At 36.2% G+C, this 15,465-nt stretch overlaps 2 protein-coding genes across 3 annotated transcripts in view; one reads left to right on the forward strand and one right to left on the reverse strand.

Annotated features, from left to right (window-relative positions):
* Positions 1–617, reverse strand: part of LIPI (lipase I) — a 56,849-nt gene extending 56,232 nt beyond the window's left edge. Inside the window, exon 1 of the mRNA XM_072967704.1 lies at positions 312–617. The gene's annotated coding sequence lies outside the window, so the exon portion shown is untranslated. The remainder of the gene's footprint in view (positions 1–311) is intronic.
* RBM11 (RNA binding motif protein 11) lies at positions 410–10,807 on the forward strand. Of its 2 annotated transcripts, none has more exons than XM_072967718.1 (5): positions 410–606; positions 3,079–3,241; positions 4,590–4,662; positions 7,568–7,661; positions 9,452–10,807. In XM_072967718.1, exons 1-5 carry the CDS (start codon positions 511–513, stop codon positions 9,734–9,736), a joined length of 711 nt encoding a protein of 236 aa, XP_072823819.1. In that variant the 5' UTR covers positions 410–510; the 3' UTR covers positions 9,737–10,807. The 2 variants fall into 2 exon arrangements, with proteins under 2 accessions (XP_072823819.1, XP_072823826.1); XM_072967725.1 differs by having other exon boundaries at positions 9,455–10,807.
* Positions 10,808–15,465: the final 4,658 nt, after the last annotated feature.

Raw genomic sequence — 15,465 nt, forward strand, 5'->3', positions numbered from 1 at the left:
AATAAACTTAATTAGAGTACTTTACTGTATCCACATCCATGCATGCATGTATTCATCCTTTCCAAAAGTATATTATGAAAAATATAAACTGTAAATCCTAATGATTTATTCATTTACACTTTGGAAACAAAGAAATTAAGTCTTCCCCTGTTAGCCTTTATATGTTAATATAGCTTAAATTATCTTTACAGTCATTTTATTTAAAATGTTGGCTGAAAAATTCAAAATCAATCAATAAGGTCGTGCGTTGGAGAATGAAGGACACCCCACAAGCAAGACCTCGCACGCTAATCTTACTTATTCTCACTCACTCGCCTAAATCGGGTCCGGGCGTGGCGAAGGCGGGGTGGGCGGTTACGCGGGGCGCTGGGGGCGGGGGCTCGCAGCCTGGCCCCGCCGGGCGCGCTGACTCTCTTCGCCGGCCCCGCCCCGTCGCCCGGGCCGCACAGTGAAGCGAGGAGAGGGGGCGTGGTCTCGAGGCCTCCGACAACCTCGGGCCGAGACGGAGGGATGTTTCCTGCTCAGGAGGAAGCCGACAGGACGGTGTTTGTGGGAAACTTGGAGGCCCGAGTGCGGGAAGAGATTCTGTACGAGCTGTTCCTTCAGGTACCGTCGGCGGGGAAGGGGTGGCGGAGGGGCGGGGCGCGTTGAGCCGGAAGCCCAGCTGGAGGGGCGGGCCGCACCTGAACCGTCCGGAGCCCGGCCCCCTTCCGTCCCCATCCTACGCTTGGGTTTTAATTTCGTTCCGCTTTGGCACACCTGCCTCCAGGTGAGCATCTAGGAGGTGAAGTGACATAATGTGCGCCCCATCCCCATTCCCTTCACCTCCGCACTGCAGAGTCCTGAGATAAGCAGTGATTGGGCTTCCCCCAACCCCCAGCCCTGAGTAAGGGCTTCGTGCAGGCTGCCTGGGCCTTTGGTGCGGTCAAGCCAAACAGAAACAGCCCTGTCACTATCTTCCTTCAGGTGATAAGCACCCTCACATCCCGCAAAATGGGAGGAGTAGATTTTACCATGTTTGCATATACATTACTTATTCCCCCAATCCCTTTTATGTGGCGGGTGTTTTTACTGATTTAATGATAAATGAGATTTGAGATGATTTGAGCAGCCAAATCATGGCTGTGACCGATTGACTCCCTGGCCAGTTCCCTTTATTTCACACCAAGAAGACCTTCTGGAAACTTTTCTAGACTTGGTACTTCCAGGATTAAACCTGTCTCCTGTAAACACTCACCTACTGTATACACAGGTCTCACTTGCTAAAGAAATACCCTCATTCAGCCATTCATTTAACCGTTTAATGATCCAGAATCACATGGCAAACACTAAGAAGGGTGCTGGGCATACAAATTTAAGAGACAGCCCTTGGTCTTTCTAAAAGAGGAAATTTAAAATTAAACACCATAATTTTAGATAATCTGCAGAAGAGAGAGACACAAAGTATAGCAAAGTTGTTTAGAGTGTGAACTCTGATGTCAGCAGTGTGACTTTGGGCAAGTAAATGAATAGCTCAGTGCCTCAGTTTCCTCAAATGTCAATGAGAGTAATAATATATACAATATGATGTGGTGTGAAGATTGAATAAAATAAATCTACAATGTGATGTAGTGTGACAATTGAAAAATGATGTGATTGTTGCTACAAGCAAGTCTTATTGAACTTTATCATTAAAAATGCTTAGGAATATCTTTGAATTTGTGAAATTCAAAGTATGTAAGCATATTCTGTGCATTTGTGATATCATATATTTAATATCAGTAGTAGAAAAGTACTGTATAAAATTGGTTTATTGTATTATTGAGTATTTATCCTTTTACTAATTTCTTCCATATTCCTGATTGTCCTTTGAAGAGTGAAAATCAGGTTTATTGTCTGTATTTTAACCAGTAAATACTGAAGTACAGATTTCAAGGGGGGAAAATAGTGAATTCAGTTTCAAATATATTCAGTTTGAAGTACAATCACATGACACTCTCTAGGAAACTGTCTCCATGAAAGAGCCATAGGTGGGAGAAAGCAATTTACTGAAGAGGTGATCCTTGAAGCCAGAAGGGAACACGAGCTGTTCCCTGGGAAAGTAAAGAATGAAAAGAGACTAAATCTTAAAATACAGCATCATTTTAAAGATGATAATCAACAGTTTTATTTAGATTAAAAGCAATTTCTTAATATATTTATCCAACACAACAGAGAAAAATAATCAATCATTAAAGTACAATGAAAAAGTATTAGCCATTCAACATCAAATCTTAGCTACTTATAAGTCTTGGTGAGTACTTCTTCTAATCATGATCATGGTGGAAATGTAACTTTTTTAGTTGTAATTAACATTTTTTACAATATTTGACTCTGTATTGCTAATTGTAGGTTTTACTATCAATAAAATCTGAATATTTTCAATTCATTTTATTTTATTCTATTTTAATAATACACTATGAATAATATTCTCTTGTTGTTGGATTTAGGCCTTCCTAATTTTTCATTCTTATAAATGACGCACTTACTTAAAAATCTTAAACATATTAAAACACTTTCTACTTTGGGAATATTTATCAAATGGGATTACCAGATTAAAATACAGTTTCTGTATAGATCAAAAATTTAGTTTCTCTTGTAAAAGTATTTAATCTTATTAGAAAAAAATGGCTTTGATATAATGTTAGCAGTTTCTTTATGATAACTCAACCAGCATTGAGTTTGTAATTTCAATTTGTTTTTGAGTTATACACTGTTAATATGGAGACAAAGTAGTATTTTAACCTCAGATTTAAATGTTCTTTAAGTTGTTTTGTTAAGCCTAACATAAGAGTAACATATCTTTCCTTTTAAGATTTGGAACTATTACCTAAAATTTCCCATTCTTCACACCATGAATGTTTATTGATGAGCCAGAAAATACCAAGAAAGTGTTATGAGGTGTGATATTTATTTTTAGGAAAATACATTATTAATGAAGCTACATAAAGCTGTTGTTGCTAACAGATTTTTTTTAGTCTAAAGTTTGAATATACTTGATTTTCTGAGTATAAAAAAATCTTTAGATTTATGAGAAAATAATTTTTAAGTTTCTTATAGGCTGGGCCATTAACCAAAGTAACTATATGCAAGGACAGAGAAGGAAAGCCAAAGTCTTTTGGATTTGTCTGCTTTAAGCACCCAGAATCGGTGTCTTATGCCATAGCTTTGCTGAATGGAATTCGTTTATATGGAAGACCAATTAATGTGCAGTATCGATTTGGTAAGTCCTGTCAGTGATGAATCCAAGTGTGCTTTGTTGGTGGTGGTGTTCCCAGAGGTGTAAACATTTTGTTTTCTATCTAGCCTAAGACCAAAAAAATGCCCCTGTGGTCTCTTAAATTTTCTCAGAACACACGTAGACATTCATAATGTTATACAATTAATTAATATTATCAATTACACTGCCAACTCTATAGCATCTTTTCTACATTAAAATTTTAAATGTTCTCCTTTAATATCAGCCAGCAAATAACTATGACAATTGCTCTTGGCTGTTGTAAATTAAACAAATCTAAATGAACTGGGATGTACAACTCGAGCTTTTTTACAGCAAGGCTGTCTGCTGATCTTCTTGTCAATGCTAATGTGTGGTATCAAGTATCTACTATTTGGAAGATAGGGCAGTTGCCTTAGTCTGTCTCCTTGAGCTGTACATATCGCCCTGAATCTGAGCCCCTGCAAAAGCAGCTGGCCGAAGGCTGACTCTAATAGCCATGGAGCAAAGCTTCCTGACATGAATGGCCTCAAACGCCTTCTCCTGTACACATACCAGAAGCTGATCATCTTTGATTAGATACCCAGAGAACACTGTACTGTTACTCAAGCCCTTTCATAGTTTGAGGGACTGACAGAGGCATTGCTTATGCTTATGTTGCAATGCTTGCAATGCTTATGTTGCCTCCCTCCCCTAATGATTCAGGCTTATTGATGTAGCCTTTGTTTGATTTTTATCCCTCTAGCTGTACAAAAAGAAAAAGTATGTGTGTGTGTGTGTGTGTGTGTGTGTGTGTGTGTGTGTGTGTGTATGAATAAGAAGGCAATGTCTTGTTGCAAAGGAAAAGTGCAATTCTGCATTTTATTTTGTTTTCTTTTGTCTTTGCAAAGATAATTGGCTGCATCATGCTCTTAAGTACTAGCCAGTTAACTCCTCTAGGCTGGCAAAACAGGCCAGGCTATATCATGTCCTGGCACATCCCTAGCCAACTCTTCAGCCTCCTCTTTCAGGTTGCCTTCACTTTTGTCAGTGCAGTTTAGCAAACTCATGCCTCTACACAGGAGGCAAATAGCAGTGATTATTTGCCATTTTTAGTTTACAAGTGTGTAGAATTAAACAGCATCCTGTATCTTATATGGAACCCTATGTCAGTACAGTTCTCTACAGCCATTGCTTTGGACAAATCCTGGTTGTAATGCAGTCATTTACACTGATGTAAACAACCTGTAAATATTACTTGAGAGATTAAAGACATATTCATGTATTTTACATGGAGTTTTTTTTAAGTGGTTGAATGTTAGAGCTTCAAAATATGTACCGTGAAGCAATCTGTTATTCTGTTTTTTTTTAAAAGGGAGTTCTCGCTCTTGTGAACCAGCTAACCAAAGTTTTGAAAGCTGTGTTAAGATAAATTCACACAGTTACAGGTAATTAAAATTTTTTCATAAAGAAAAGCATATAAATATGGTCTTATTCCAGGAAGGGTTTTTCTTTATTCTGGACTATTGTAAAACTCTACTATTTAGACATAGGATGTTTTCTCTGAAACCATGAAAAGTGACAGAAAATACTTTCATTTAAAGTTCAGTCAATATTTTCAGCAATAGGTGGGAGAGATTTATTTTTGTAGTGTTCTTTATAGTTTGCCATGTACTTTTCATAGCTGTTAAATCACTTAAGCATCCAAAATCTCATTGCGATGGATCATAGAGATACTATTATCCATATTTTATACTTGAATAAATATAGAGATGCAAAGTTAACTAATTTCCAAGGGCACAAAGATGACAAACTGATATTAGCTAGGCTTAAAATTAAGCCTTTTGATATTTAACCACTCTACTGTTTATTTCACTATTTTAATAACTTCTCTATGGTAATTTTCAGAATGTTCTCAAATATTGTGTCATCTGATTTCTTAATGCAAAGGTAGCCTCCAGTTCAGCAATCCCAGAGGTCATGGAACAGTCTCCCAAACCAAATTAAGATGCTCAAACCACACCATTTATTAAGCCAATTTAAAAGATACAATGAAAAGCAAAAAGAAAGTCACTGGATAGGTTTGCATATGTAGGTTAGAATACAAGTGGGCAGAAGGACCATACTAGGCAAGTTCTGATGATTATGCTAATATTCATATGCCCTGTTTCTCTGCTGCATCAACCTTCTGCACTGATAATGTGGTTACAAGGACTAGAGTTGAGGTCTGAGTAAAGGATTCTATTCAGATAGAAAGTTCCTGGAGTGAATCTCATTTGCTTACTCTCTCAAAGAGACGTAGGGGCAAATAGACTTGGCCACAGAGGGAGTTAGATGCCCACAGGTTTTGTGTGAGTTTCTTAGGAGAGCAAAGACGGGGAGAGCAGCGTAACTGTTAGTTCAGAGCACACATCCTGAGGGCTTGGAATCTCCTTCCCTTTCTGTCTATGAGCAACAATCTGATTTGTTCCATCATATTTTCTATTGAATTATCTATCTGTGGCATCTCGTACAACATACTAACTTACTTATTATGCATGTGTAATATATATTATGAATTCTACCTGTGTCTTCCAAGTCACTTGCTTATTTTAACACAATTTCATCACTATCTCCTAAGCTTATGTTAGCCGAGTTCTGGTTACATTAATATTCATAGACCCTCTTTCTCTCTCTGCTGCGTCAGCTGCGTCAGTGTGGCTTACTTAAGGCTACTCCAAGCATTTCTTACGAGTTTCATCCATCCTGATTGTGTTCTTGTTTTCTGCAGCAGAACTGAATATTCTCAAGGAAACTAGCAACAGCTGATGCTTTCATCCCTGTTAATTCTGTCGGCCCTCTGAGGCATAGAAGAGTGGCTCTTGCGACTGGCAATTACCCAGGCTTATCTTTAGGAGAAGTGCTGCTCCCCAAGTACAACACGGTGTCTTCATTCTCGCCAGCATTTCTGCATCAGTGAAATCAGGAGAAAGTAGGTGCTGAAATCAGATTTCCTGAAGTGAATCCTGCTTCTGCCACTTTATTAACAGTATAACCTTAGACAAGTTATTTCACCACAACGTGCCCCACCTCTAAAATGAGGATAACACCTCAGAAAGTTACTATGAGAATCACATTTTATAATAAATTCAAGATATTTAAAATACTGGGTGCATGCTTAGTAAGAAGAAAAATCGTTCATCCTTCACATCCTTACTTCCTATTCCCTTCTCTCTTTTTTGAGATTTTTTTTTCAATTTTTTTGTGGGAGGTGATTGGGTTTATTTATTCATTTATTTTTAGGGAAGGTACTGGGGATTGAACCCAGGACCTCGTGCATGCTGAGCATGCTCTCTATCACTTGAGCTATACCCTCCCCCCCATTTACTTCTTAAACCCATTATCATATGGAAGCTGTTCTTTTAAAGGTTATCAGGAACTTTGTGATCAACAATTGAGTGGCTTTGATGCTTACCCAGTTTACTCTTCTATAACCGCCTACACTGTCTAGTTATTTCCTTAACAAAATCCACTCTTCCACTGGCTTCTCTGTTATTACTCTCACCACTTACAAATGGGGTCTCCCCCTGTCCTTCTGAATGCTTCCTGTCATTCTGCTGCCCTTGTCTTTGCCCCCACCTACCTATGTTGATGTCACCCTTCTTCACAGTACACTTCCCGTCCTCAGGATTAGTAGCATCCGCATTAAAACTGTGGACTACTATGGAGCAGGTCAACTGGTGAAGACTAGCTGTAGAATCTAGCTGGTTTGTGTAACAGTGGAATTTATTAGACATCTCCATAGAAGCAAATGTTACACTTATAAATGACACTTCAGGATGCTGCCATTTTTAAATTAGGAATCAATATTATCTTGATTAATTCTTGGAATAAAACAGCAAATATGTGTTCATGTTAACACCAGCAGTCCATTTAGAGATGAGTATAATTTTTATAGTTTAACAGTGAAGATACATTGAAAACTAAATTGAGAAAATTTCTACTTTTCTTTCACTTTTTTATTTGTAGAAGATGAAGTGTACCATTGTTGATTATTAATGACTTTCTTTGCTTTCTTCATATCTAAGTCATCTTTGTCTTTGTATGGCGGTAACATCGATTAGTATTTTCCTATCAAAAAGCCAGATATGACTCTAAATATTGAGATTTCAATATATAGTGATTAGTAAGACTTGAGGTACTGCTATGTCATGACATTATCAGTGTAATAACTGTTGGTGTGTGTAATTTATCCTAATTGAGGCCTCTTAGAGAATCTTCTTTTAATTATGAAGAACTATCTTTTTTTTTAAGGATAAAGAACATTTTGTATAGGGATTTTAACTTTTTATTACTTCTTTTACCTCCCCCAAGAAATGAAGAAGCTGTGGGCAGATCTTCCTTCCCCATGCAGTTCTTTCCAGTTAATAATGCAGCTTTACCTCAAGAATATTTTTTTCAGAAGATGGTAAGTTTGATATGCCTTTGCCTCAATATATACTATGATACAAACTATAAAGAAGATGAAAACTACTTGGAACTTGAGTTGCTCTAATATAAATCTAGAATGAGGGGAGAAGCTGCCCCGAGCACTGTGCCCACCCCAGTGGTGCTCTGCTCTAACACAGTCATCTGAATTCCCACTCACAGGACCTCTGCACACAGGGGCAGTGGCAGCAAAGTGGCAGATGCCAGTGATGTTGCACTGCCCGAGTTAAATTTGAGTATAGAGTTCCCATTTAAATGACTATTTTAAAAGGTATTTTTAGAATTGAATAATTTCATCTAGTGAAGCGTTTTTATGTAATGTAGTCATCAATCACCTATATTGCTTTTAGACGTGGATTTTTTTTAAGTATATTTCTTCATTTAACCAAAGGCAAAGATTCTCAATTGGTTGAATAAAGTACATTATTTCCAAAGACTCAAAAATATGGTGCCAGCCTAGAAATCATAATGATGGTCTTTATTGTTAAAGGGGAACTTAGGAAATTTTTTCTTCTAGCTCCTTATATTACACATGATAAAATTGAGGTTCAGGGATATTAATTAACAAGCCCAAGATTATACAACTTGTTAGTGACAGATATTGGGCAATAACACAGGTATTCTGATTTCACAGGGTGTAATTTTTTGCAAACATCCAACATACATGTGAGCTTCAGATTTTTCAATTAGCCACTTTTTATTTTAAGCATAAGGAAAATTAATTTTTGGAATATACTTTTCTTAGTGTAATGAGATATTATTAAATAATCAATTTTTGTCTAAAATTATTAATATCTTCTTTGTGGCATTTTTACCTTTGATGAGATGAGAAATAAACACACACACACACACACGCTAATCTTTAATCAACTTTAAATAGTTAGAAATTTAGGTTAAAAACTGTTTTAAGAACACGAAGTGTCTATCTTAACAATTGACTACTATGCTGTACAATATGGTGGCCCATTAGCCATCCATAATAAGCTGAGTTTTTTTATTTTATTTAATTTTAATTAATTTAAATTTGAAAGCAGAGACTTGGTTTAGTTGTTGCAAAATTTTTAAATAAGTTTAAAAGAATTTAGGTAAGTATATCTACTTTTTCAACTAAATTTAATGTAATCTCAATTCATCTGAAGTATTTTCAGTGAAAATTGGCATCCAAATTGACATATGCTATAAGTATAAAAGACACATCAGATTTCAAAGACATAGTATAAAAAAAGTGAAGTATCTCATTAATAGTTTTATATTCGTTACATGTTGAAATGACAATATTTTGGGTATTTGGGAATAAATAAAATACATTAATGCATCTGTTTCATTTTCATTTTCATATTGTCTCATTTTATTTTCATTTTAAACTATGAAGTTTCATATTTTTATTGTCATATTTCACCTGTTTCATTTTCATATTTCATTTATTTTCATATATTTATTTAATATGAATTTTGCTCATATTTTCAAATTGTTTCATTTTATTTTCATCATAGGCTCATAGGGCTACTAGAAGATTTAAAACTGCGTATGTGACTTGCATTCTGTTTCTATAGGACAGCACTAATCTGTATTGTAGTAAGCTAGATACTACCGTGAATCTTTATTTTAACCATTTCCAAGGAATGACCACATCTCTACTATGAAAAGTTACTGTCCTTCTTATACTAACACATAGTTTGCTTCGCTTATAGTTATTTGTATTATGAATGTAAACTGTTAACTTCTGGGCGGGGCTTGTTTTGGTAGATGAATGTTTCTTTTTCTTCACAGCAGTGGCATGCATATAATCCAGCATTGCAGCTCCCTTACTATGAGATGACAGCACCACTTCCTAACAGCACATCAGTGCCTTCCTCCCTGAATCGTGTTGCAGATCTAGAGGCTGGACCCAGCTCTTATGAATGGCCTCACCAACAACCAAGCGACTCGGACCTTTATCAGACGAATAAACGAAAGAGGCAAAAACAAACTAGTGATAGTGACAGCAGCACCGAAAACAATAGAGGAAATGAATACAGCCAGAAGTTCCGCAAGTGCAAGAAAAAAAGATATTAGTATTTACCTTCAGATGAAATCGATCTACACTGGTCTTACTTCCCTTAAAAGAAGAAAAAAATCTATATTCCACTAAATGACCAATTTCATGAAATATATAATAATATGACATCTGATTTGCTATTCAGTTTTTGTCTTGAATGACAAAAACTTAGAAATAATATAACATGCTTTTTGTATTTGTAATGGTGGTGTTAACAAGAAGTACACTTTGAATTGTTGTATTTTTGTATTGATGATGAACTTGCTCTACACTATTAATCAAAAGTCCCTTTTACTGAGCGCTTACAGACAGGCACCATGCTCTGCTCGATTGTCGATTGTCGCCTGTAACCCTCAGCTGTAAGTAAGCTGAGATTAGAGGTGGAGTGGTGAATTTTCTGAATGAGACTAAAGCAGATATTTAAGAGTTGCATGTTTTTTCTAATGAAGACAGGGTAAGCAGGGTTGTTTCCCTTATTATTAATATTTATTTTTTATGTCTAAATATGTTGTCTCTGAGACTTCCTGGCATATAGATTTATTTCATAAAACAAGGATGTATGACAGTGATTCCAGAGGGAGGGTGATTATCACATGACTAGTTTTTGTTTCCTTCTTCTTTCATATGATTGTATATAAATAGAAATGCCTGTCTCTTTGCTTCCCACTTACTAATTGTATTTTATGAAAATTATTGCCTTTGTTGGTATTTATCCACCTCTTTTGCCAGCTGGGTTTGAGAGGGTTTATTTGGCACATTTAGATCTTGATAAAGAATAGCAAATAGAATGATATTTTATTAACATATGATATTTAATGTTTATCATCTACTCAGGTTTCCTATTTCTGGATTATTGATTTTCAGAAGGTAAAATTTATGGTTTATTTGGACATTTTTGTTAACTTTGTAACTCATCATAAACTAGAATGATGAAAATACTTATTAAAGCTAATTGAAAGGATCACACAGCTCCATGGGAGTTACCCACCCATTTCAATAGGAAAAGCCATGCTTTGATATTTCTTTTGTGTGTTGCATAGCACCTTATAGATATTTATTATTTAAAATAATAAAAATGTTTTTAGCAAGACGAGTAACTGAATTTCACTTTGGGTTATAAATGTACAATGCAGTAGCATTTGAAGTGTAAATATTAGTCTCTCTCAATTTGATCAACATGAAAAACTAAATTCTGCTTAATGTAATTTGCTCTATGTAACTTCATTTTCCTGAATATTCAAACTAAAAAAGATGACTTTTTTCTTTCTAAATTTACACTTTTGCAATTTAGAATCATGCCAAAGGGAAAACATGTCTGTGTAAATAGAATATAATGTATATTTAAACGCATTAACTTCACCTCAGCCTTTCTTCAGTTCTTATACCTTAGGCCTCAATTATTTCATTGGGATTGACATAATTGAAAAAAAAAAATATATATATATATATATATATATATATATATATATGAAATGTCTTAGCAAGTAAGAGTGGCATATTTAAAAAAAAGAAAACAAAATATTGTTACATGAACTAAAATCTTAGAACTACAAGGAATTCTTGCAACTTCTTCCATTATAAGCAGGTATTATCTGTATATCAACTCTAAGTCAACCAATTTGAACCAACCAGAAGACAAATTCACCAATTTACACTGATGTCTTTCATTATTAGAAAATATACTACTTTCCTTAAAATGTTAGTATCATCTACAATCCTATATGATTTTAAATTGTCAATTTTCCCAATGTTATATTTTTGAGTTAAAAATTAGTTACATTATTTCCCTTAAAATATTTAAATAATCTGTTCAATTCTAATTCTCCACTCTCAACATCTACTTATTTAAGGATGTATATACACATTCTGCTTCAAACACTAGAAGCTTGAATTTGAGGACAAAATCAGTCATCATTTATTTTCATATTCACTAGTTTATTTTTAATGAGTTTCTGTAGTGCATCAGGCAGTTGAAAAACAAGAGAAAAATTACTCGGATTTAAAGTTGGTCAAAAAGATGAATGCAAAACACCCTTGAAATCTTTGCTGAAATGACACATCCCAAGCTATGGTTTCAAACATACAGCTATTAAGACAGGCATATCACCTTTGAAATCTTAGCATTAAATGCAGCTATAATAAGATAAACAATAGCTAACTTATTGTGACATGATTATTGTATAATTCTGATGTAATTTTTTTGGTAACCAACTTCCAGTTTAATCAAAGAAACAGCATTAAGAATTATTGCACTTCCTTTACCACTGTCCAGGTGTGAGACACTACACTGACGTGTAGTCAACCTCTTCCTTTGTATCACTAAATACTAATCAACTGATGAGTGATGACAAAGCAAGCTTTCTCTCTCTTGCCAGTTCATCCAAAGCTGTATCCCCAGACCTTTTTCTTCTGTGCCTACTGAGAATACCCACTTGCATGTCTCATTAGCACTGCAAACTCAACACTTTGAATTTTACCCTAATTTTTTTATCCTCAAATACTTTCTTCTTTGACCAGTTCGGGTCAATATTCCACTTTGGACCTGTTGCTGGAGGATTTCAAAGACTATTGACCTCACTTCAGTGACTTAACAGAGAACTGGTCAGTCCCTCTTGCATGCTTCAGCGATAAGGAAGCACTCTTGATCTTAGGAACTCAAGAAATTAAAATGGGCCCATTAATAGGGACTATGAACAAAATGAAGAGATAGAAGTGACACCAGTTGTTCAGTCTCATCTCCATTTAAATTTATTTAAGGGCTGAGCATATTCTCCTTCAAGGTGGATGTGGCTCATGGCAGATGTGGTTTAAGAAGCAGTTTCTAGAAAGGGAAGGAAGACTGGAGGAGTAGGGTTGGTTCCTAGAATATCCTGCTAAAGAACTAACAGAACACCAGCTGCAACTGCTCAGGTCTGTGGTGAAAGCTCAGGACCTTTAGCGTGTCCGTATTCTACCTCTTATTTTCTCTGTATTCTATTTCTGTATATCCTAGTAAATCTACTTAAATCACAATCAGGTCTGCCTCTCATTTCCTATCAAGAAGTGAATTGATAGCATGGGTGTGATGTTGGTGAAAATGAGCACTAATATATAAATCTCTATAGAAATGTTATTTAACTTCGGAAAACTTAGACCAGCATCTCTTTTAACAAAGATGATATTTGCTTCTACACCTCAAGTCCAAGGAAGTTCAGTGAGCACAGCCTGTCCAGTCTGCACTAAGGGATATTTTCTGAGGTAGTTAGTGAAGATGTTTTTCTGCCCAATCAGAATGAGTTCTGTGAGGTCACATGTTGCCCCGACTGTGGGTTGACTAAGTCTCTACCAAGTGCAGTAGGTCTCTATTAAGTCTCCAAGACCAGCCTGCAAAATTACTTCATGAACATGCAAAAACTGCCTTAACAAGGACGACAGGTGATCTATTATCTGGTTCCTGGTAAAACTTTCTTTTGAGCTTCCGATACTATCCTGTTATATCAACAACAGTTTATATATGGATTAAGAAACAAAAAATCTACTTGTATTGTAATTAGAGAACATAACCAGTACAGAAGGATACTAATATATTTCCTGTGTTATAAACTCTGGGGAGGACTGAGCCCCAAAACCTACATCCTATCATCTTCTTCAAGGAACCTAGATCTAATAATAATTGGCTTAACTATTTGACCTTGCTTGGGGAGCTTAGTAAATGAAAACATTCTTTAAATGGATACTGTTGATCAGTCCAACACACTATTTGAATCCTAATAATTAATGTCTTTACTTCTATTTTTATATGAGAAAAGTAGTAATATCCTGGATAGAAAAATAACCCTCATCCCAGACTCCTATCTGAGATTAATCCCCAGTTAATCACAAGGGAAATATTGTAGACACTCTTGCATGCCAATCAAAACCCTGGGAGTTACTCTAGACAATCACCTTCACTCTTTTTCTAAGTGGTTATTAGCCCCTCAATGTGAACTGTCCAGTTTCTCTTCATTTCCTGCTTTTGAGTTTTTTAAACTTATTTTTAATGAAGTATAATCAATTTACAATGTGTTAATTTGTTTTGTACAGCACAGTGATCCAATTATATATATTCTTTTTTATATATTCTTTTTCATTATAGGCTATTACAAGGTTTTGAATATAGTTCCCTGTGCTATACAGTAGGGCCTTGTTGTTTATCTATTTTATATATAGTAGTTAGTATATGTAAACTAAAAAAGGAATTTGCAGATGCTTTGAGTTTTCATTAAGCAAACCAACCAACAATGAATGACTATCATTCCAAACACAGATTTTGGTGCTGAGGTTACATCACTGAAAGAGTAGGTCCCAACATTCAAGGAGCCTATGGTCTACTGGCATAGCTGGATAGTTAGAAAGATGATTTCAGGATAACATTTAACATAGTAGAGGTAAACACACAGTGTAATGGGAGTGCACGAGTTTCCATGCCTCAAGAAAATAAATCCTGGGCAGAGGGAGACTAGCCTGTGCGTCCAACCACATTATTTTAGATTTGTTTCTATAAAGTCATAAATCAAAAGATTTCTGTTTTCTGAGACCTCTGGATTTAGGGCAGTTGTGTCTTTGGAATATTTGTGTACTGTGTTCCACAAAGGCTTTCGAATACTCTCCTTCCTTCTGAGCACATAGTTCTACTTCAGCCCAGCTAACTTTTAGAGGGAAGGCTTCTCTGATGGCTCCTATCAGGTCCTGCATATCAGCCTCCAATTGGGCCATTTCTTGATCATTTGGAGGAGGGCCAGGAGAGGGGCTGGCCATTTGTGTCCTTAGTGAAGAGGATTTCTTTGTAATTGTTGTAAGGAAAGTGAAGTTAAAGCAGGAGGTTAGTGGTCAAGAGATTTTCTAGGGGAGCCATAGGAGTTCTGGGAAATAAAAGAATTGGTTGAAGAAGTGGGGCTGGATTTGGAGGCGGGTGAATTTGGGACGGGATCCAGACATCTAATATATCTTCTGGGGGGGTCAAGAATAGGGAGTTGGAAGTAAAGGCGAGTACAGGAGGGAGGCAGAAGAGAGTTCATGGTGAACTTTAATTTCTAAGGCTGACTTCTACTTCTATTTTGTTAAGGGAATCTTTTAGGCCAGCTGTGTTACTTTTTTTTGTGCCTTTCTTTAAATTTGATCTTCCCAGCGGTACCAAGAGGGCATTTGTTTGGGATAAGCACTCTCTATGAATCCCCTTAAATGTAAAATCTTTTCTAAATCAAAGGATCCATTGTCTGGCCACTGACAATTAATATCTGCATAATTGTAACTGTTCAAGTGTAACGCAAGCTAATAAGTCTTTTTGTGGGAAGACCTGGAGATAACCGTCTAGGCTTAGACTATAATTTAACTGTGTACAGGAGAGATGTCCCTGAAGGAGAAGGCACAGAAAATGCTGCCTCCATAAGCCAAAGTCACTCCCAAAGACAACTGGAAAGAAGGAAAACTTGCCACAGACAGTACGAATGCTACTCCAGTCTCCTCAAAAATGAGACACCTCCAATCATGACTCCCTAATCCATGACACGAGGTGGGCAATACTGAGAAGGAGTTCTCGGCACTACAAAGGTAACAACAGAGGGAGCGTTTTAGACTAGACAGTCTCCTGAGAGCTAATAATGGTGACTCGTGTCTCAGAACCCCAACCTGACAGCTGACTTCCTCCAGGCAAAGACCCACAATCTGCACCCCACAACAGGCAGAACGTTAGAATATTCTCTCTGGATGTAAGCCAAACTCTCAGGAC

This window comes from Vicugna pacos, chromosome 1 (genome assembly GCF_048564905.1).
Source record: "Vicugna pacos chromosome 1, VicPac4, whole genome shotgun sequence".
NCBI lineage: Eukaryota > Metazoa > Chordata > Mammalia > Artiodactyla > Camelidae > Vicugna > Vicugna pacos.